At 40.7% G+C, this 23,742-nt stretch overlaps 1 protein-coding gene across 1 annotated transcript in view; it reads left to right on the plus strand.

The window, feature by feature from the left end:
- Window positions 1–3,163: 3,163 nt before the first annotated feature.
- The window catches only part of LOC103186093 (guanine nucleotide-binding protein subunit alpha-14), a 101,021-nt gene continuing 80,442 nt past the window's right edge, over window positions 3,164–23,742 (plus strand). Inside the window, exon 1 of the mRNA XM_007904923.2 lies at window positions 3,164–3,315. Coding sequence (XP_007903114.1) covers window positions 3,195–3,315 — 121 coding nt within the window. The 5' untranslated portion in view covers window positions 3,164–3,194. The remainder of the gene's footprint in view (window positions 3,316–23,742) is intronic.

Below are 23,742 nucleotides of genomic sequence, written 5' to 3' on the forward strand. Positions count from 1 at the left end.
CAACAAATCACATAAGAGCTGTCATGAAAATACTGTATAAGTACTCCCCCTACAAATACAGGTTTGGTGTGGTCAGCGCCTCCTGGTGGCTAATAATTTGTCCAGCTTTATAATAATAATCCTTGCATTTGATATAGCGCCTTATCACGTCTTCTAGATGTCTCAAAGCGCTTCACCGAATATACTGTAAAGTGTAGTGACCGTGTGTATTGTGGACGAAACGCGGCAGCCGATTGTCCACAGCATTGTCTCACAAACAGTCGTGGATTGAGTAACCAAATTATTATTACTAATATTATTTTGCATTGTTTAAAGAGATTATTATCCGAATTTACCTCTGAGCTGGGAATGTATCTGTACAATAATAATAATCGTATGATGATAATAATGATAATAATCATTTTCTGTGTAATATTTGAAATGTATGAATAAAGTATAATGGGAGGTGGACATGGATTGCTGAAATAAACAGTAAATCAACCTTACAGTAACAGAATACTTTATTGATGTTTTATTTTACCTGGAGCCCTCGGATACATCCAGTGAGCCCTGGCTGCAATGAATTGGCTACGGATCAAAAGGGAGCAAGAACTGAGAACCACATTATTGTTGGATTCCGTGCATTTAGATGGAGTCTAAATAAGTAAGTATAGATTAAGTGTAGAATACTGTTATGCACTACCACTCAGTACAGTAATCTGTCTTGAGAGAAAAGGAGGGAGGTACCCATTAGCAATGATTTTGAGCTGTCTGAATGTGATCGCAGCGACCTGTGGGTGAGGGAGGGAGGTAATGCCATTGAACTGTTGCTGTGAGTAATACTTGCTTTAAACACAACCCTAACAATCCGAAAGATAATTATAATCTGGAAAGCAAAGAGCGCTTCTTGACGCAGCACGTTCAGACATGAGGAAGGGAGCACGTTGTATCCAACATTTAGTAGTGGGAAATCGCAAGATTGGGATAAAGGCTGGAGTACAAGTGTAATCATAATAATAATAATCCTTGCATTTGATATAGCGCTTTTCACGTCGGAAGGACGTAATCATATTATCATGTTATCATGGACGTAATCATGTTTAATCATATTAAACATTGAGAGATGTCCGTATATGCTGCCCTAATAATGGTCGAGTAACACAAACCACAGGTCACAGGTTCGATCCCTGGTCCCTCCTGAGTCAGATGAGCTCAGGGGCAGCAGTTACAACCCAAGTCTCTGCATAATTATAATTATACAACTGCTGCAAAATGCACATTCCTAAACATCTCCCTCTCTCAGACAGTTTTGCCTGCACAGTATTTGGGTTCAGTCCTGGCCAAGTACCAGAAGGGACCTGAAACCCTGCAAGTCAACGCCTTCATTAGAGAAGTACTGGAGAAGAAAAGGGGTGGAAATAAAAGAGAGTCGACCTGATGGCAGAGCAGAGTAGGGCAACGAAGGTTAAAATCACTCACGCCAGAGCAGACCGTTTCAAAAATATTTTTTTTGGTGGGGCAACTGATAGTAAGTAGCGAAATAAAATAAAATGGAATAAAATAAAATGAAATGAAAGGAGGAAAGAAAAAGAAAAAGCACTAGAAAGAAACACTGGAAAGTTTTAACCTCAAAAGATGTAGTCAGAAGACACAAAAATCACACCAGCTTTGTCGGGGTGGGTGGTATTTGCATCAAGTATTTGCAAACTTTTTAAGGATTGGCCAAGCTTTCCCTGGGCTTTTTATTATTATTATTATTATTTTTGTGTCCCGACGCCTCTCTTTTATTTCTTTAGAGTTAATAACTTTGCAGAGTCCTGTGGCGTTGTAGAGTCCTGTAGCTCAGTGATTAGAGCACTCGCTTTGCAAGCGAGAGACCTGAGTTCAATTCCAGGCAGCGCGAAACCTTGGGCAAGTTTCCTTACTCCACACAGAGCCTAATAATAATCCCTCCAAAAACCCAAAAACAATAATAAATTGGTCATTTTCAATCTACGACTGTTTGTGGGACATTGCTGTGTGCAATTGGCTGCCGCGTTCGCCCACAAATGTATAGTCAATTCACTTTAGTGTGTTCTGTGAAGCGCTTTGGGACGTCCTCCCGACGTGAAAAGCGCTATATCAAATGCAAGGATTATAGGATTATTATTCTGGATGTCCTGCGAGACGACTCCCAGACTCATTTATTTCCTCCTCCCCCCACCTCTTCGTGTTTGTATTGGGTTGAAGTTAATGAACTCCTCTCCTCCCCCTCTTTTGTGTGTGTGTGTGTGTGTGTGTGACAACACCCTCCCACTCTGGAGTTCAGAGATCTACTCTCTCTCTCTCTGTCTCTCTTGAGCAGTATCTCATAGTATTGCCCTCTCACTGGGCTCCATCCACTGAGACGGGAGTGTCGGTAACTTTGTTTTGTTGTGTTGGGAGAGAGGAGGGGACAGGAAAGAAGTGAGTGGCTTCTCTTTTGAGAGTACAGAGAGCAGAGTCCAGTCAAGGCTCTCATGTGGTGACTGTGTTTGTGTTGAGGAGAGGCCCCTTGAGTGTGAGTGTGTGTGTGTGTGTGAGAGAGAGAGAGAGAGAGAGAGTGAGAGAGTGAGTGAGTGTGAGAGTGTGTGTGTGTGAGAGAGTGAGTGAGTGTGAGAGTGTGTGAGTGAGTGAGTAACTGAGAGAGAGTGAGTGTGTGAGAGTGTGAGTGTGTAAGAGTGAGTAACTGGGTGTGAGTGAGTGAGTGAGTGTGTGAGAGAGTGAGTGAGTGTGATTGAGTGAGAGAGAGTGAGTGTGTGAGAGAGTGAGTGTGAGTGAGTGAGTGTGTGAGTGAGTGAGTGTGTGAGAGAGTGAGTGTGAGAGTGTGTGTGAGTGAGAGAGTGAGTGTGAGAGAGTGAGTGTGAGAGAGTGAGTGTGTGAGAGAGTGAGTGTGAGAGTGTGTGTGAGTGAGTGAGTGAGTGAGAGAGTGAGTGTGAGAGAGTGAGTGAGTGAGTGAGAGAGTGAGTGAGTGAGTGGCTGTTGGGCTCTGGTTGTCGGGAGCTCAGAGCAGTTGAGAAGAAAGGGGGAGAAGCAGCTGAAGTCCTCTCTCTCTCTCTCTCTCTCCCTCTGTGTGTGTGTGTGAGTGTGTGTGTGTCCCTCTCTCCCTCCTTACCTCACCAGCTCAGCTCAGCTCAGCTCAGGGCGGGCGGGGGCCGGGGTCGGGGTGTGGGGGTCGGGGTGTGGGGGCTGTGATCATGGCGGGGTGTTGCATGTCCGAAGAAAACAAGGAAGCTCAGCGGATAAACGCCGAGATCGAGAGGCAGCTCCGCAGGGACAAGAGGGACGCTCGGCGGGAGCTGAAGCTGTTGCTGTTGGGTGAGTGAGTGAGTGAGTGACTTAGTGACTTAGTAACTGCATTCAAGTCCAGGTCAATGCAAAACGCTATATCAAATGCAAGGATTATTATTAATGCAATGCACTCCCCCACTCCCACCCCACTTTCCTTCCTTCCTTCCTTCCTTTCTTCCCTTCCTTCCCTTCCCTCCTTCCCTTCCTTCCCTCCTTCCTCCTCTTCCAACACCCGGGGAAATAACGGGGAGCCGGTCAGTGCCATCGAAGCTGCCCGACGCAAACCGCAGGGAAAACCCACCGGGTGACCCGCGGCAGCGAGTGTGTCCTCTGGGGAGGGAGGGAGTGTGTGTGTGTGTGTGTGGGTGGTGGGGGGTGTGGGGTCTCTGAGCTACTTTGTGGCGCAAAATTGCTACTTTGTCCCATTTGCATTCGCTCCCTCTCCCCGTGTATCCCCGACTGCATCCATGTCCATCCCCCCTTTTTCGTGCCTGCAACTTTACCCGCTTTGTTTTTTTGTCTATTGATATTATTATTATTATTTAAAAGAAAGAAATCCGCTTCGACTTCATTTCCCCCCCCCACCCCATCCCTTCAACGTAGAGAAAAAAATGTGTATATGTATGTGTGTGTGTGTGTGGGGGGGGGGGGGAGGAAGGAAGAGAGAGAAAGTAGAAGATTTCTTCCACCAAAGTTGTTCAAAGTAAATGCTTCTTCAAATCAGGTTGTTGTGTATGGTCAAGTATTGTGTGGCTGTGTGTGTTTTTGTGAGCTGTAGTTGTTAGTGACTTCCAAGTGGTTAAAGTCAGTGGCTGTGCAGCTGTTGCTGTTGTACTAACAGGCGGTGTTGGTGTGGGTGTGGGTTGGGGTTGGGTTGGGGGTTTGGCTGGGGCTCAGGGGCTCGGGGGCTGGTGCTGACGGCCTGTTCTCTCCTCCTGTAACCTGAGCCTCAGGTGGAAGGAGAAAGCCGGGAGGGAAGGAGGGGGGGCGAGCAGCAGGTCCAGAGCCCAGCGGGGTTTCTTGTGGTAAAGTGCGAGAACTCAGGTTAACTGTTTGCCCCCAAGCAGCCAGCCAGCACTCACCCACCCACTCACTCACCCACCCATTCACTCACCCACCCACCCATCCACTCACTCACTCACCCACCCACTCACTCACCCACCCATCCACTCACTCACTCACCCATCCACTCACTCACCCACTCACTCACCCACCCACCCATCCACTCACTCACTCACTCACCCATCCACTCACTCACCCACCCACTCACTCACCCACTCACTCACCCACCCACCCATCCACTCACTCACTCACCCATCCACTCACTCACTCACTCATTCACCCACCCACCCACCCATCCACTCACTCACTCACCCATCCACCCACTCACTCACCCACTCACCCACCGACACAATAAATGCAACTTTTTCTCATTTCATTGATTTCTGTCCAGTATTAGCCTATTTCCTGTTTGATGTTTTAGGGACTTTTTCATTCTGATCTTACCCCCCCCCCCCCCACACACACACACACACACAAACCCCCTTTTAGTGTCACCATTTATCTACTTCACTGACCCTCCAAAAACAGAATCGTTTATATGACATTAAACATTTCTTTTTAACCTTTAATTTACAGAGCAGTTCCCATCCCCCCTCTCCTCCCCCCTCCAGGGTTTGACTAACTGGACAAGTGGGCTGGGTGTGGCAGTGAAGTAGCCAGGAACAGAATGGTTTCCTTGATTCTTTATCTAATGTTAAGCATTTTTTTTCTCTCTCAAATTTGGTTTCACTTTTCCATTGCAGGCCTTTTTGAAGTAGGTTCTTCCGTTTTCAAATCATTGCTGTTCCCCATTCCTGTTAGTTGACAGAAGTTTTGTTATCCTTTCAATTAAAAGGATCTCTCTCCAGTGACTTGTCATTCCCCTCCCTGTCTAAAGTTTGTCTTGAATGTCTTCAGTAAGCTTTTTCTCATACTCTGGATGGCTGGAAATACAGTGTTTAGGGAAGACAGTGTTTCGCCCACAAAATATAGTCAAATCATTTGACAGTATATTCTGAGACTTTTCAACGATGTGATGAGGCACTATTAAATGCAAGGATTATTATTTTATTACTTATTTTGCTTCAGATATTCAACCACTTTATAGACCAAGAGAAGTCCATTAATACAGTAACAGTTATGCTCATTAGTCTTTTTATAGGAGTTGAATGAGTGAGATCCTGTTGGTACATTCTTAATTTTCTAATTTCTTTCTCCGTGATCCCAGAATAATAATAATAATCCTTGCATTTGATTTGTGCCTTACCACATCTTCGAGACGTCTCAAAGCACTTCACAGAATTCAATGTAAAGTGAATTAATTGACTGTATATTTTGGAGAAATGGGGCAGCCATTTGTGGGACACAGCAGTGTCCCACAAACAGTCATGGATTCAATGTGCAAAATAATATTTCCAGAGCTTAATCAGGACAGCCAAAGAGTCGCCCACACAAGCTTTCTATAGAGGAGTGAGGCACATGCCATTCGGAGACTGTAGAAATATTTTGATTGCATTTTTTGACGTAAACTGGGAAGGAAAAGGTGTGGGGATAGGAAACAAAGTCAGTCGAGTGTTACAATTTACCTAATGTGGGGAAGGAGAGAATGACCTACTAATCATCTACCAACCAATTCCATCTTGGGGCCAACAGAAGGAGAACAATCAATTTTGTTTATTGGGTGTATTGGTATGTACAATAATTGCAATGATGGAAAGGATATGAAAAACGTCAATTTATTTTTATACATTAAACTGGGACATACTATTAAGTGTCAAAAACAGTTTCTGCTTCTTTGCAAAAGAGAAAAATAATATCTTCAAAGGTCTGGGTTGGTAGTCTCTTTAGGTTTACATTCCTCTTTAATTATTAACCTCTAAGATGAATGTGTACTGGATGTACAAAGTCTGGGAAACTCATTATTAAAATTGAGTGGTTTCTGGAAATATTATAAAGTTAAATACCAAAAGTTAATAGTTTAACAGAATTCACATGATCTTTAGATGAGTGGTTTTCAAGGATTGAAACATTGATTGGCTGTAAATTCAACATTTGCTTGTCTGTTTCATTTAAATTAGCCAAAACTATGTACAAATTTCAGATACTTGTACAGGCAAATTGTTATTAAGTGACCCAGTTTCTTTCTAACTAACTTAGTTTGAATGCAATAATAATAATAATAATAATCCTTGCATTTGATATAGCGCTTTTCACGTCTTCTAGACGTCTCAAAGTGCTTCACAGAATATACTGTAAAGTCAATTAACTGTATATTTGTGGGCGAATGTACCTTTTCTTGTTAATGACAATTTTTCTGGTTACATTCAGTTATTATTTTTAAGAAGTTTACATGATGTGTGGTTAAAGCTAACGTACAATGACTTTCCATTTGTGTGTTACACTCACTTCCAAGAATCTGAGCTAAATTGAGTTGCAATTTCCTTCCATTGGCTTACAATCTCTATTTAAACCTATTTTGCATAATAAGCCAGTGATGAATTATATTCAACTATTTTCCCTAATGGAGATAACAAATGGAAGTGAATTAAAGCAACAAGAAGTTATATTGTGTCTCCAGCACAATTATTTTTTGTTTTAAATAATAATAACAATACAGTTTGCACACAGTAATGTCCCACAGACCCATGGAATGAATGATGGGTTTCATTTGGAGGAATTGTTGGCCAGGAGAAAGTCCCTCCTGTTTTCGAATAGTGCCATGGAATCTTTAATGTCCACCTGAACACGCAGATGGGACTTTGGTTTAAAGATGGCACCTCAAATAATGCAACACCCCCTACCACTGCATTGGAGTGGTAGACTCACCTAGACTAGGTGACTCCAAGTCCTGATATGGGGCTTGAACCCAGAACCTTCTGACTCAAGAGTCAAGAATGCTACTATCACTGTGCCAGGCTGACACACATATTGAACAAAATACACCCTAGAGGGTGTTTATTCTTTTTATTTACATGGATATCATGGTTTTGTTTGATCAATAAAGTGTTTTGTTCTGTAAATGAATAGTCCTTGAGTAACAGAATTTGGAAATGTATCAATATGAAAACATCCAACTACAACTTATAGTGCCTTTGAGGAGCTATAATGTCTCAAAGTTCTTCACATAAACACAGTGGAGGTGAAGCTAGGTGGCCAAAGTTGCACTCAAAGAAGCATTTCATTAAGAAGAGCTTTGAAAATAGAAAGGGAGGTTGTGAAGTGAAAGGATTTGGGGAGAAAGTTACAGAAAGTGGGGGCCAATGGGGCAGGTAGAGTTAGCAGAGTTCTGCATTAGCTGGAGCTTGTGGAGGATTCAGCTGGGAAGGCTGGTGAAGAGGCCAGTGGATAAATCAAGCCTTGAGGTGGCATTCAAATTGAATGAACATGGGAACAATCCAATACAGAGCTACTCTTATAAGGCACCTTTCCTTATGCAAGTTAAAGGTGGGTGCTCTGAAGATATGTAATTAGCTTTGGCGCAGAGACCATTTCATTCCCCTTGAGCTTTATTTAGCGATAAAGTTCTCCTTCTGGGTTACCAGATCATCACTGATGTGGCTTCTTGTCCACTGCATGTGTGCAACACACAAGAACCTGACATTAGTGGCCTGATACCCCAGATGTTGGTCGTTTTGCTGCACTTCATTATAACGTGGGGTGTGAGGCAGTGTCGTATATAACTATATGTCACACATAATCTAGTGTTCTAATGACAATTCTACATGAGGAAGAAATGGTTGTTCTGAATATATATTTGTATATTGTTTGTAACATTAAAAACAAGTATATTGTGGTTGTTTCATTAATATACATGAGTCATTCTGTGAGTTCTTTAATTGGAAGAGCTACAGTATATCCACAAGCTTCAATGCGGAGTACTGTAAACTAACCTGCAGACGTTTAGTATAAAATCTTCACATCTGTTGGAAACTCATTTTCCTAAGATGTGTGTTGCCATGTAGGGATGTGAACCCAAGTATGTACTTTTGATCGGTATCACATTTTTCCAAGTAAAAGGACTGTCTGGTAAGAAGACAGTCAAGATCATTAGTGCTGTTAGAGTGGAAGGTTGAAGTCAATAACCATATACCTGTAAAAGACTTCAAAGGTGTGCTAAAGAGTCATGCTTTTTTTCTTCTTGTCGATTTATTTTCCTTTTTTATCTGCTCTGCTGTCTTTTCCTGGTGTTCAGTTTATTTTAGCGTGTCACTCTCTTGACACTTTACTCAACTGGCATTTATTACTGTGCTTGCCTTGATAGTGAGTGTCGAAAGACTGTTCCATACTGGCAAACATTGCAGCCAAGCCCTATCTGATCCAACTGTGATATCCACTGGCACGCTTCTCCAGCAGTGGTTGCTGGACAGTCATCTGTAGCAGGATTTCCTCTCATTTTCCCTTCTCTTACCTGGGGCAATGCGACTTTGTACACCTGCTGCTGCAGTCTTGTCTGAGTTCAACTAACTACGTGATTTATCATGGACCTTGGGACCTACCCAGTCTTTATAAGCCATGCTTACATATACAATATATTGGCTGTAATATGGTTGAATCTCAACAACGTGTATTTCCAGGTAAACCAGGTAATGAGTTTAAGTGGGCCAGTAAACTCAGAGCATAATTTTTGTTCTCGGTTAATATCCACACATGCAGGAGGCAAAATAGTACTAGTAGGATAAGGTATCTTGGCTGACTCCTACTGCCTGTCTGTGAATTCACTCTACTAACTTAAAGAAATTCTATATGTTTGAACTCATTAAAATTTCCATAGGAAAAAAAATCATTGTGGTGCATCTGACTGGTTCCAAAGTTATTTTTTAAAAACAATAAATCCTGCCCTACTTTATTACATGCAGCTGAATTGAATTCTTTGATAAATAGCAATGTTTCAATTGTAAGATCTTTTTAAGACTGTGTATTTAACAACTCTAACCTGCAAAAAAAAATATTTTGGTTTGATTGGAACAAGCTTGGGCGAGTTGGTATTTCTTCTGCCTTTTAAAACAGAGTAGGAGTGCAGCATGCATGGGTCTACGTGGAATCTGGTAAATTGAAGGACTAGTAATTAGTTCCGAAAGACACCCACCACAAGTAAGTGTTAGAAAGTGTATTTGTGAAGTCCTGTATTATAGTGTTTAGTGCGCTTGCCTCGCAAGTGGGAGGAGCTGGGTTTGATTCCAGGACAGGGCGAAACTTTAGGCAAGTCTCCTTAATCCACATGTTTACCTAACAGGAAGAATACAGTTGTTAATTGATTGGTGGATCAGTTTTCTGAGGGTAATAATCCCTTTAAAAAAATGTGGTCACTCGATCCATGACTGTTTGTGGGACACTGCTGTGTGCAATTGGCTGCCACGTTTCACTGACAAAATACACAGTCACTACACTTTACAGTGTATTCTGTGAAACACTTTTGAGACATCTCAACAACATGTTAAGGCGCTATTATTAAATGGAAGTAGTATTATTATCATTAATTAAGTTTTAATTGAAAAATGAAGCTGGTGAAATTGCTGATATTTTCTTCTCTGATAAACAAGACTGAATAGCAAAATTTTAGTTTGTGAATTGTCTGCTCCGAGCCGGTCTGTGATTGTCAATCGAGCCGGTCTGTGATTGTCAATCGTAGCTTCAACAAAGCAGCACACACCACAACAGGAGTGTTACTGGGAACAGCTAAAATTTGTAGCCACTTTAAGTGGATTATGGAAGCCATTCTCACATGAATTTTCAACAGGTGTCAATGTCTGGGGAGCAGATAGGCACGTTTTTTATTTGAATTGGGTCATTCATAAAATGCTCCACTGCCAATTCCCTCCCCACTATCAGACTGGCTGGGGTTGGCTAATTTGAGCATAATTTGCATGGTTTGTGTATGATGCAGAATGGGCAGTTACTTTTTGTGTTTGGGAGGGCACTGTGATTGACTTAACTTGGTTAAAGGGAGGACAGATGAAATCCTCATTGGAGAGAAATGTCTGTGCATTGTAAAATGAGAAATCTCTCATAAAATAATAGAAAAAGGCCAATGCGGAGGAGCTGAATGATGTGTGATCACAATTTCAGTGTGAATATTACGTTTTGGAATTGACTGTATGGAATTTTATAGATATTAGTTTAGTTGTCATGGAAATAGGATACATTTTCCCAGCCCAGTGGAATAGTTTCTTGTCTAAATTGCTGAACTTGATAAGAGCACGCTGACAATTTAGATCCAAACAGTAGTTGCTTATTTCCACCTGTGCTATCACATTAGTAGTTGCCTTTGTCACTGCACCAGCATCTGTGTTGGTTTGACTCCCTGTATTTTGTGGTATTAAAAGAATGTTTCACTGCAGAAGACAATCGGTTGCTAAAAGCGATGATTTATGGCTCTGTTGAATGTGATGGATTTCTTGGATCTGCTTCATAGGAGCTTCTGTTTATTCTGAGAGCTGGAGATGATCCATTTTTCCAATGAGTTTTAAATATAAAACAGATTACCCAGAGCGGTCCTGCCTATTGATTTTACCGTTTAGAAGGGGAGAATAAGTGCAGAGCAACCCAGTTATGTAACGGTGCTATGTATGATTATATATGTGTCTGGTGTGTACTTCGCAATGTATTGCTGGTGTTTCTCTTCTCTCTAAAATAGCCCTTACATTTTTGGTTCACAGATTTTTTTTAATCTAACTGTAATTGTGTTATGAAGCCTGGAACAATAACATTAGATTAAAATCACACCAATAGTTATTGAAATTATTGTAATTGGGTTAAGCACCCTACCTCTGCTTCCTGTTTGCCCAAAAATTGCACCTGTGGTTCAGTCATTTGCAGGAAGATCGACTGATTGAAATAAAACCCAGATTTGAATCAAACCTAAAATAAACGCATAAAAAGGCTTCAGTCTCTGCCGGTTTTCAAGTGAAACAAATTTAGGTTGTTTCAGATCCATCTCGTCAGCCCAACTGTATAGAACCACGTATTGCCCATAAATCAGTATCCTAACGGCTCCAGAGAATGGAACCTTTTACCCACTTCCAGCTCCAGAATTGAGGATTCTCGGGTCTCGTATAGAATGGAGATGCAGTAATTACAGAATAAACCAACTTCTGTTCTGTCTCAATGCACCTCAACTCCCACCTCAAAGAAACCTTCCTCCTATTGTTCGTCGTTCGGTGGATTGCTTTCCAGAGGTAATAATCCCTCAAATTTGTTTTAAAAACATTGGTCACTCAATCCACGACTGTTTGCTGTGCGCAATGGGCTGCCGTGTTTCGCCCACAAAATACACTGTCAATCCACTTTACAATATATTCTGTGAGTCACTTTGAAATGACTCAACGACGTGATATGGTGCTGTATCAAATGCAAGTATTATTATTATACGTTTGTTTATTTAACAACTTAGTCCAGGTTACACATGGCACTGAATTATGAGCAGATTGTTTGATGGTGTTCAGCTCACTTGTCCGATTTGAAACTGCCCACATTCATTTCACTAATGGTGACAGAGATTAAAGACTGTTATCCCACCAACTCTGCCCCTCCCTCATTTCTTTCAAGGTCTGTCTCAAGACCTTTCTCTTTCACCGGGCCGTCAGTCATCTTTCCACTCCCCACCCCCTCGGCTCTCTCCCTTAGATCCTAAGGAAGGACTATCGAGCATCTTAGCATGTCCTCCCAACGTGAAAGGAGCTATATAAATATAAAATTGGGTTGTATTATTTTAGTCTGGATTCTAATCCAGGTCTTACTTTCCTCATGATCACTTCCTCCTGATGACTCAACAAAGTTGGGCAGGAAGTAGAGGTCAGGTATTTTCCAAGGGAAAGGGAGAGTCTCTGTCCTGCTGCTTTTACAAGCCTCTTGATAGCTGTTTTGAGTGATCATTATGAACAGAGACTATAGAGCAGCACAGTTGCATTTGGTGAATAGCTCAGGACAATGTGAAGCAAATAAAATATAATTTAAGAAAAGATGATGTGCCTTTGACTGTTTTTGGTAGTGCTCAGCTCAATGTGCTGCCCTGACTTGCTTATAGTCTTAGTGACTGTAATAGATATACCCTGTACTCATTTTATATTGACTGGATAAATAGAAACAACAACTTAATTTATATATCGCAACTTCCCACAAGACAGCGTCTCAGAGCACTTCACAATGGTATGGTTGGTCGCTGAGCAAGGGAGAAGGGTGAGGTGACCGTAGGCACGGTCAAAGAGGTAAATCTTCAGGTGGGATTTAAAGATCGATAAAGAGGAGGTGAGGTGGAGGAATTGAGGTCAGGAGTTCCAGAGTTTAGGGACCATGGTGATTTATATTAATTTAGAAACATGTTATTGGATTATAAACTATGGGCTGCTCATTTAAGGTGTTCAGTTTTTAACTGTAGGATTTATTTTAGGTTTCATCATGTAAAATAGTTCCTCTTAGATAAGGCTTGTGATTGGCAAGAATCAAATCTAGATTTACAAACATTTGCACATAAGGAAATTCATGATACAAATTCTTATTATAACAGTTCTTTACCTTTTCGGGTTGTGTATCAGCTTGGCTCAGCGGTAGAACTCTTGCCTCTGTGTCGAAAGGTTGTGAGTTTGAATTTCACATTGGGACTTGAACTCACATAGTCTAAGTCGACACTCCAATTCAACACTGGGGGTGTATTGCATTGTTGGAGGTACTCTCCTTTGGATGAGACGTTAAAGGTCCTGTCTATCTATTCAGGTAGACGTTAAATATCCCATGGCACTATTCGAAAAGAAGGGAGTTTCTCCTGGGGTCTTAGCCAACAATCCCCCAAATAAAATTGTTCATTCATTGTTAACTGTTTGTGGGACATTGCTTTGTGCAATTGAGCATTTGCCTACAAATGCACAGTTACTCCATTTCACATTAATTCCTGTGAAGTGCTTTATAGTTTCTCGACGACGTGATAAGGCTACACCAAATGCAAGGATTATTATCATTATTATACTACTCCCAGCCACTCTATATATGTACAGGGCGGAAATCCGATAGGAAATTGGGTGTTTGGTTTGTTCCATTCCTATTGGGTAGTAAGGAAAAGAAGAGTTTTTAAGGAGGATTATTAACGTAATATATTCGCAGGACTTTTCTTCTATAGGATTTAACTTTAATTTTGAGATGAGAGTGTTCAAGAGTGGAAACAGAATTTCTTTTTGGTTAGCTGGATATCTGACGTATGTCCCATCAAGTATGGGAAATCCATCACCATGCTTGAGAATATTAGAATAAGCCTTGCATTTGATATATCGCCTTATCACGGCATCGAGATGTCTCAAAGCACTTCATAGGAATTAATGTGAAATGGAATGACTGTGTATTTGTAGGCAAATGTACAATATAATGCAGGATTTTACTCTAAAGTGTAGTAACTATTTTTCCAGGTGAACACAGCTGTCAATTTATCCACATACAGTCATAAAGCAAGTGAAAAATATTATTTGAACCTAGACCACATCACTCCCACCCTCGCTCGCCTCCACTGGCTCCCCAGCCCCCAGAGGATCGAATTCAAGATCCTCATCCTCACCTACAAGGCCATTCACGGCCTTGCACCCTCCTACCTCTCCGAACTATTATCCCCCTACTTACCTGCTCATACCCTCCGTTCCTCTGGCTCTGGTCTGTTCCACATCCACCACCCCTACCGCCCTACCATCGGTGGGCGGGCCTTCAGCCTCTCAGCCCCGAGGCTCTGGAACTCTATCCCCCAGTGCCTTCGCATTGCCTCCTCCCTTTCCTCCTTCAAGGCCGGTCTCAAGACCTTTCTCTTTGACCGTGCCTTCAGCTCCCCTCTCGACTCTCTACCCCCTCCTCGCTCCCTCCCTTCCCTCCCCTCACCCTGACCATTTCCCCCAATGCTCGGGTCCTGACCCAACTGTACAGCGCCTTGGGACATCCTCCCGACGTGAAAGGCTCTCTATAAATGAAATCTTGTTGTTGTTGTAGACTATCATTCACTATGTGCATGCCTTTTACCCATGTGTCTTTCTGCATGTGTTAGACTGATTCAGAATAAAAACCCAGAAAGGTGTCCAGCACATTCTTCCCTCTGTGGAATTGTAGTGAGTAATTTCTGCAGGGTGCAGGTGTGCTGAAAGTTGGGTCAACCGCTAAAATTAAAACTGTGAAATTGTGGTTAAAATAGTGTAAGACCCAGTTCGTTGCTGCCCTGATGTTCTATTTTGGGCTTGTATGCAGATGTTTGTTGTGTTAATGTAGTATAGAATATTTTTGTATACATTACTGACGGTGCAATTATGTTTTCATTTTATATGTGAATGTCCTCCACAACAACTGTCCACATTTGGTGAGTCTAGTTTGGGGGATTCAAAGTAGTTGGGCATTGTTGGTTTGTGAAGTAGCCAGTCAGAAAATATATTTGCTGGTCTTTTTGACCTGTTCAGCAGAATGTCTGACAAATGTAGTAACCCTGTATCTGGAATGAAATAAGCACTCTATCCCTGGAGGGATACACCCTGGTTACCTTATTCCACAATATGTTTGGCACAGGTTGCCAAGAGCCAAGGTTTGGGGACCCCAGCAATTGTGTTTGGGGTACGACTGGAGTTTAACCAGCTAACTCCACATCCCTTACCATTGTGAGCATTATCTGACAAGCTATAAATATTTGGAACCCTCAATAGTTTTGTTTTGATGCTCCTAAGCAGAGTTCCTATATATATATAAACATATATATGCCTGATTTAAACAGGTCTGCCAGAGCTAAAATTCTCTTGGAGAGAAGAAAATTAATGAGAGAAAAAAAACCTTGATGTCATTGTCACAGAATAATATACTGCTATCAGCCAAGTTACATTTTTTCCACATAATTCCAGTATTAGCGGTTTAAAAATAAATTTTGGCAAGATATTGATGAATATTGGAATGCTCTCCGTGTCAGGATTTTGAGCTCATTGTGAAGCCTAATACTCAAATGCTCTGTATTGTTGGCAATCCTTCAGGTGAGCTTTTAAACCAAGGTCCTGTTTGCCTGTTCAGGTGGACCTTAAAGATCTGTAGCACTATTTGAAAAGGGAAGGGAGTTTCTCCCAATGTCCTGGCAAACAATCTTCCAGATAAAATTAGTCACTCACTTCATGGCTTTTGTAGGACATTTGCTGTGTGCACAATTGTGTTTGCCTACAAATACAGTCACTGTGCTTTGCAATAAAGCCTGGGAAGTGTTTAGCGACATTTCAATAAGGTGCTGTTAGTGAATGTACAGATTGCTATTCTTCTAGCTATAAAAAGTGCATTGTTAATGTTGTATTCCAATCATGATTCTTATTGTTGGTGCTTCAAGGATTTCAGTAATCTATGATACAGTACACTGCAGTTCCCATGTCCCATCAACATGTTTGATGCTATTGTTCTATTAGGATGTGCCCCCCCACCAAAAAAAAGTCTAGGAATGTATAGCTTTTCCCAAACTATAGCATGAATCTCAAAATAAGTGTGCTTTTAATCAAAATCTCCCCATCCACCGCCCCCATGCTGTTTCCTAATTTATGTTTACTTCTCCATTGTGGGTGGAGGACTCGTCTTATCATACTTTAGCTTTTTCTTCTTCCCTTCCCGCCCTCACTCAAAGCTGTTGAGAAGTAACCCATTTTGGAACACGTTAAACATAGTGAAAATAGTGAACGGGTTTAAATACCAGTTGTCTGTAGGGTCCAAACTCTTGATTGTCCATCGTATTAGAAGATACGGTTAGAACTTGATTCCTGGTTTCCTGCCCTACAACCTAATAATATTGTTCACTTGCTTTATGACGGTAGATGTAGATGATTTGACAGTTTTTAAGATACATGTTTTCTCATTTTGTAAATCAGATAAAATTTGAATATGATTTTAATATAGCGTGGGGTGCACCTTTGCATATTTCAGTGTATCAAATATCATTTAGCTTCCTCTATTCCACTTACATTGTTTTGAAATCATAGCAGCACATATGCTTTCATTCTTTAGTTGGAACTTTTTTTAAACAAAAGGTAGCTGTACAGATTGCTGGGCACAAGAGCCCAAATAGTCTGTTGAAAAATATAAAAATTGATAATTTTTCCTAAAATGTTTTAATAATTATTAAATAGTTAATTATTTAATATTAATAAATAATAATATTAAATAATCAAATAGATACTAAATACTATGAAGTCATTAAATAATCAAATAGATATATATATAAAATATTATACATTGCAAAAAATTATAATTACATAAATGTTAAACCATTCAATTTTTATGAGAATTAAAAAATATATCATTATAACAATTGGAGATGCTGAAACTTGAGGCCGGATACTTTCACAGAGAGAGAGGCAAAAAGGAAAGTGTGTTGCTTTGAGCTTGTCGACTTTGTAGCTGGTTACAAAATAGTATTTGTGAAGATTGGGAGCATGCATTGTCTCTTGTCCTTTTATCCCTAAATGTGCTGTGCGTGGAGAATTAGGAGAGAAGGGGAGGGAAAATGTGTCAGATGTGAAAGTCTTTGTTTTGGGTGGTGTTCGTAATGTGAGTTACTAGTTGGGGTTTGGGGTAATGCTGATATTTAAAATTTACCATTTGATATAAATTTTGTGGGGGAAGAGGGAGCAATTCCATTGTATTAGATCGGTTACTGATTCCCTGATGATGATCCAATATGTAAAGACACTCACTGTTGGGTCAATACAGTTTCAGACCATGCAAGTTGAAGGATCAAATCCTGGTCTGTGCTGATGTCCTGCAGAGAGGTGGGGAGAGCAATAACTGGTCTCGTGCCCATGGACGAGGGAAAGGAGAATCTGCCAGATTTCCTGCTTCTGATCACTCGGTGCTGAGCCCTATTGGAGAGGACACGTTGGACACTGAGACATTCGGCTTGGCTGTGATGTTGCACAAGGTCAAAAAGCTTGTACAGATTTCAGTGTCAAAGCAAGGCTGGAACAGTGGCCACCAATGGTTAAGTGTGAATATATACAATTATATTCTGTTACATTAGAGCTCCTTTGTGCGGGGAAAGATGTATCTAATCTTAAATTGGACAGTAACTGGAGGAAAATAAAGTTTCAAAAGAACACAAGTTCTTTTAAGCTTCATGAATCACTGCATTCCAACACAATTATTAAGATGTATTAAATTGCAGGAGGAAATTGAGTTTTACTCTTCAATTTAGAATAAATTAGAGAGCTTTAATAAATAAATATGTCGGAGACTAGAGAAGCCCAGAAAAGTTCCAGAAAAAAGACCAGAAAAGTTATATAATTGTGTATTGTGTAGTTGTAAATTGGGTAGTTAGGTTTTTTTTTAGAATTTTGTTAGTGGTTACTTTGGTGTGGTTAACATCCAATGGTATTTTCTATGTATTCAATTTCTGCCTTTCATGTTTGGAACAATGTTTCTGGTAATTTATCCACATATTGTATATACTCTGAGATTGCAGTTCAGTGTTGCACTTCTCTTTCATACCCTTATTTCACAAAGTTACTTAATTCAGTTTTTAATTTGGCAGTACTGTGAGCATCCATCAGCACCCTACGTATTGTTCATTCAACACACTACATTCAACACTTTACATATAAAGTAGTTGACTCTAAACTATCTGTTCACCTCCAATACCTTTAGGATCTAAAATACTTAAAAATAAAATTTCCCCTGACCTTTCTGTTCTTCAATGTGGATATTCTCAGCTTCCCTACACTCTCTTTGTAAGTCAGTCACTATTTCCAGTAGCTCTTCCTGTTCCATCTCCGGTTCCAAGTTGTCCTTGGTGTCATTTGGCAGCCAGAATTGGGCATCTTCCTCCCAGTGGGACTGGTCCAGTGTCCTGTACAAACTTAATGTTTGTAGAAATTGTGATTTAACAACATCAAGGATTGGTCTGGGGAAAGATTTTGACCTGTGGACCTTGAGCCCACAGCACGTGAGGCCTAAAGGAATTCATCTGAATTGTGCAGCTGCAGCGCTCAGTCCTCCTCGATGGGTATATTAATGAAAAAGTCCAAAAGGGAAGTGCCATCAAATGCAAAGGATTTTTTCCTTTTTCAGGCAGTGCACATCTATGTTGCAGTACGTTGTGCCAGATCCCTTTTATAAACTTCTGTAAAATGTGTATTTGATGATTTACCCCATTCTCGCCAACACCTCGGGAGAGCTGACTGTTTAGTCTAGCTGGGGAAAGATGAATGATAAAATAGTTTCAGAAGATTTTTGTGGTGCAATTCAAATGCCCTCCCACTCCTTGTCTTCCTCCCTGCACTTATTAGTGATAAATGAGTTTGTGTGTTTTAGGGGAGTTCCGTTAGCATGTGCCCTATCCAAAAATGGGTTCTCTTCGAGTGCATATCGACTGTGGACCCACACTAAACCGGAATGTGGTACACCCAGCTTCTGGTGCTGACTAACTGGTTTCCCACGCTAAAAAATGGCTGACTTCCGAGTCAGATGTTGCTTTCTACATACTCCACATGCAAACTATTGCAGGAAGCACCCATTTACATCACTTTGCAAAGGAAATAATGTCAGTGGTATGTCATGTGCATAATGTGCATCCATCCAATGTACAGGAAGTGACATTGGCAATGACGTGGAAGTCAGCCATTTTTGCGCACTTTGTTATGAAGCAGACAATGAGATATTAGATCCAGTTCACCACATGATAACAGATTTGCCCAGTCTTTGGTAATTGTTCCATTGATACAGGATGTAGATTACTTTTAATGTGTTAAAGTTGTTATGCAATACATAGGGTTCATGTGCATTATGATTCAATTATGTTATGTCATGTTTCATGTCATTTATGGCTTATGAGTGTTTTTTTAAGCTTTGCTTCCACACATTGTAAAGTAAGTTTTACTGAGATGGATGTACATGGTGCTGCTGTTGGAATAACCTTGATAAATTTGGTCTGATACACAGAGAGGTGTCTGTTTTTCCAGAACCAGCAGAACGTGCAGTGGTTAGTAGTTGCATCACAAGACCAAAGATCATGGCAGATAGAGAACACGTCTATCCACTGTTCTGTCAACTGACTGTGCATGTTAATCTTGGATGTTAACTGTTATTTGGAGTTTTGGTTGAGAAGTTGTTTTTTTATAAGTTCAAATGTCAAGGAACTTGTTGTTTTATTCATGTCTCGCTCTGTCAAAGAACGTTTTGATAAAAGTGTGGGAGAAAATTAAAATGTTGCAATGAGATTTAGGGTCCACGTGGATAATGTCTTCTTATCTGTGGAGAGTTTAAAAATGTCTTTTTTCAATTATCCAATAACACATGCTTGCCTGGGTATAACTTTATGAGACAATTTTCTCTTGTTCTTCCTCCAAGTGGCAATTATTTGTGTGAGCCTAGACAATGAGGCTTCAAAGGTAGGGAGGAAGGTGGCGAGGAGGAAGGACTCTGGGATGGAGTTTCTGGAGCGTGGGTCAGAATGTCTGAAGGCTCACCAGCCTCGCCCCGACTTTGGGGTGGGTCGGGTGGGGGACATGGAGCACTCCCTCTCTTATCAGGTCAGCAAGGTTGCAGGAGGTCACAGAGATAGGGTGCTGCGAGTTCGTGGAGAGAATCCTTCAGGGTGAGAGAAAAATTTGGAGAAAAAGAGATTCTTAATCCTTGTAAGTCATCTTAACAATTCACAAGACTCTTCCTTTGTCTAATTCTTTCTCCATGTATTTGAAAATTTGAGAGAAATGAAGTACTCAAAGGGTTAAAGAGAAAAATGCTTGTTTTTCACAAGGCTGTCCAAATTATTTTTGTGGTGTATTTGAAACATTACAAAAAATGTTGCTTTCAGATCACATCAGGTTCTTCTTAATGTTTCCTGGCCAGGGTTTGTCTTGTCTTCTCTGTGGTGTATCAAGCTGGCAAATCATTGTAGTGCCTGTGTGACTGCATTTCTGACAGAGGTGTGCGCACTGTGATTGATGCATTATTGGGTGATACCATTAGACTTCAAATGCATGGACTGACTCTCACTTGTACTGCATTTTGAATGTCTTGATTGTTACAGATGGAGGAATGCGCTCTTTGACTGGTCCCACACTTGCCATTAAATGCGTTCATCTCTAATCCATGATTTTTACAATTGCATGAGTTCATTCATCATTTATCTAAATACAGAAACTGTACATCATTTGTTTAAATGTGCAGAGTAATGGAATGTACTCTTCCATTCCAAATTAATCTTTTGTCTTTCTTTTCCTGCCTGAAGATTTAAAACTGGGTGCAGTTCCACTCTACCTCACCCAATTACCGACTGTAACTCTTGTTAGCCTGGATAGTGTGTAATCAGGTTACTCCCAGAGGGAAGAGGTAAGGGAGGAGGGAAGGGGGTGGAGGGTTAGAGGGAGGGAAGAGGGGGAAGGGGAGGAGGAGAAGTGTTAGAGGGAATGGTGGGGGGAGTCTGTAAGATCATCAAAGTGGAGGCCAACCTTGCTCTTACCTATGCCTGACATGCTGTCTGACATGCAGACACTCCACAAGTTCACAAGGTGAGTTCGGATGAAGAAGGCCCTTTAGTCCATTTGATCTCATTCATTGGGATTCCCACCCTACGGTTATCCCATCAGAGCATCAAGCTGTTTTTTAAACAGTGTCCTGGCCTCCAAACCACCCTTCTTGACAACCTGATGGCAAAGTAATGTGGTTTATCTAGTTCCCCTTCATGAATACTCCCACCATTATAAGCTGGTAGCTTTTGTTAATACCTACATTTGTTGAAAATAATTATTCCAAGCTAATTGTTATTACACATTGTTCAACATTACAATTTAACTGGAGTTTGTTAATCTTCTGAGCTCTTACCAATAGTGCTAATAAATTAAACTTTTCAAGGAGCTCACCCCAGTCTTATTCATATTCTTTCCAAACTTGTAACTGACTGGAAAGTGTGAGTACATTACCCTAACGGCACCCCTGACACAGAGCCTGAAGTTCATGAAGAGATCTGTGGATCCTGAAAGAGGGCATTGTACTTGCGAAGTACTGATACAACTAAACAGAGTTCAGCAGCTTTTGGCCTGAAAATATGTTTAATTTAAATAAAGGAGCTCTGAAAAACTTACCAGTGCAGACACTCCAACTTCTACATTTAAAAAGCATTTGCCTCCACTCGCGGCACAGAAAATCAAAACTCTCCCATTTCACCGCTCAATCCTACATAGTCTTAAAACTTCTTGTACTGCACAATTTTGTTTCAGTATTCAAGTAAAATCTTTCAGTTTTGAAAGTCCCATCAGTCAGGTTGGCATCTCTTCTGGTTTGGGAGTTGGGGAGAGTGTGTTTGAATCTGGAAGTAATTTTGCTATCCCAGTATAATATATATGGAACCGTGGAGGAAATATTACGGTTTATCATTTCCAAATCAAAAGATTTGATTTCCAATTCAAAAGATTTGATTGGGCCAAAAGTATACAGATGTTAAAAGATCCCTTGACACTATTCCAAAAGAAAACAAAGTGTTACCCAGAGTCTTGCCCAAAAATCCCCCAGATACAATTATCCATTCACTTCATGGCTGTTTGTGAGACTGCTGAGTTTGCCTAAACAATACACAGTTACTACACTACACAGTAAAATCCTGCGAATCACTTTCAGATTCCCCCCCGCCCTCAAAGTTAAGGATTATTATTATCACTTCGCAGTAGAGTTGCTATGGGTCTACAAGATTTATTTCTGGTTACTGTAAAGGATTTCCATGGGTGTACCCATGGTACATATGCAGAAGTACGGCACGTGTAGTTTCTGGTACACAACCTCCAACTTCCTGTGCTAAAACATGGCAAACGTCTGGGATGTCAGGTTGCTGTCAACACATTTTCTGCAAGCAACTGATATGTGCCATGTGCAGGAAACACTGCTAATGTCACTTCTTGTGCTCTGTACTTCCAAAATCAGGTTACTTCAGCAGCATTTCTTGCACATATTAAATGTGTGCCGTAGACAGGAAAGGACTTCAGTGGTGACTTGACAACTTGGAATTTGGCCATTTTTTGACAACTGTACTACAAGATGATTGCTGTGTATTAAGTTGGGAATGAAATTGAGTTTAAGTACAAAAGAGACAATCAAATGATATATTGAACTTATTGACTCCAAAGTTGCTGGGGTTTAAAGTTAGATAAGTATTCCAGATATTCCTTCATTTACCTTTGAAAGAGGGTGGGGCAAACGTTTACAAGACTTCTTTGTGAAATAAACTGAAAATGGTAAAGCGCACCATATATATTCTGGAAAAGAGACGGACTCAACAGACGTCTTTGCATTCTTGTGTTGTGATTTGCATTCCAATAAACAGTTAATGTTTTAACAATTAGTGTCCTGTCCTCTACCATCTTTCCTGGCAACCTGTTCCAGTCAATAATTACCGTGTGCGTAAAGAAAAGCTTCCTGGTATTTGGCCTGAAATTGCCTTTCACAACTTTAAACCTAGGTGCTTTTGTTCTACTGTCGTAACACCGAAAGCTAACGGGACACAACCAAGAGATTTGTGCAGCAGTTAACAGGTATTATGAGGGAGTCGATCACTGCTGCGAGATTCCAACAAACTAAAAGTTAAAAAATGTGGTTCCTGTATTCAAGAAGGTGACAGAATCTTTCAGTAACAGAAAGGCAGTTTTGTTTTGATCAGGACAGAATCCAGTTTAAGCCTTGTGCTTGTGAATGTCACAGAACAGGAATGACAACTGAATTAGTACTGTTGACTTATTATTTTAATTGCCAAAATCCGGGAGCAATGTCAAACCGGTATGTCTAGATTTTTAAAAAAAATTTATCTTTGTAATACACCTTTGTACATTTTTGGGGGGCTGGTTACATGCTTCACATAAAAATAGCTATCTTAAATTTTCAGGCAGCCTAACATGCTTTGGAAGCTGAAGGACTGAGATCTTGAATGACTGATACCATCTGTTTGCAGAGAGGAGACTTATGAGTCAGTAAAATGTGTTGGTATCACAGTAGAACAGTATGCTAGATATATTGTGTTGCATCATTGCAGGTGGGGTCTCTATTTCCAGGACAACTTTATCCCCTTTGACAATTGGCATAATGATAGTTCCTTTGTTTGGTTACATTTTTTAGTTAAAGGATATCATTGCTGATGTCAGACTGTCTCAGGTAATAGCACTGAGGCTTCTGAGTCAAAAGGATTTGGGTTCAAGTTCCATTCAGGACTTTAAGCTTCCAGTCGAGGTTGTTGCTACAGTAGAATACAGGGGGAGCACTGCAATCTGCCTGTTCAGGTAAACATTAAAGATCTTGTGATTGTTTGAAAAGGAAAGGGATATTCTAACCAATAATTCTCCAGATAAAATTGGAGGTCGTTCTGCTGGCTATTTGGATCTTTGCATTTGATATAATGCCTTATCCCGTCATTGAGACATCTCAAAGCGCTTCATAGAATATTCTGTAAAGTAAATTGACTGT

This window comes from Callorhinchus milii, unplaced genomic scaffold, assembly GCF_018977255.1.
Source record: "Callorhinchus milii isolate IMCB2004 unplaced genomic scaffold, IMCB_Cmil_1.0 Scaffold1, whole genome shotgun sequence".
In the NCBI taxonomy this organism is placed as follows: domain Eukaryota; kingdom Metazoa; phylum Chordata; class Chondrichthyes; order Chimaeriformes; family Callorhinchidae; genus Callorhinchus; species Callorhinchus milii.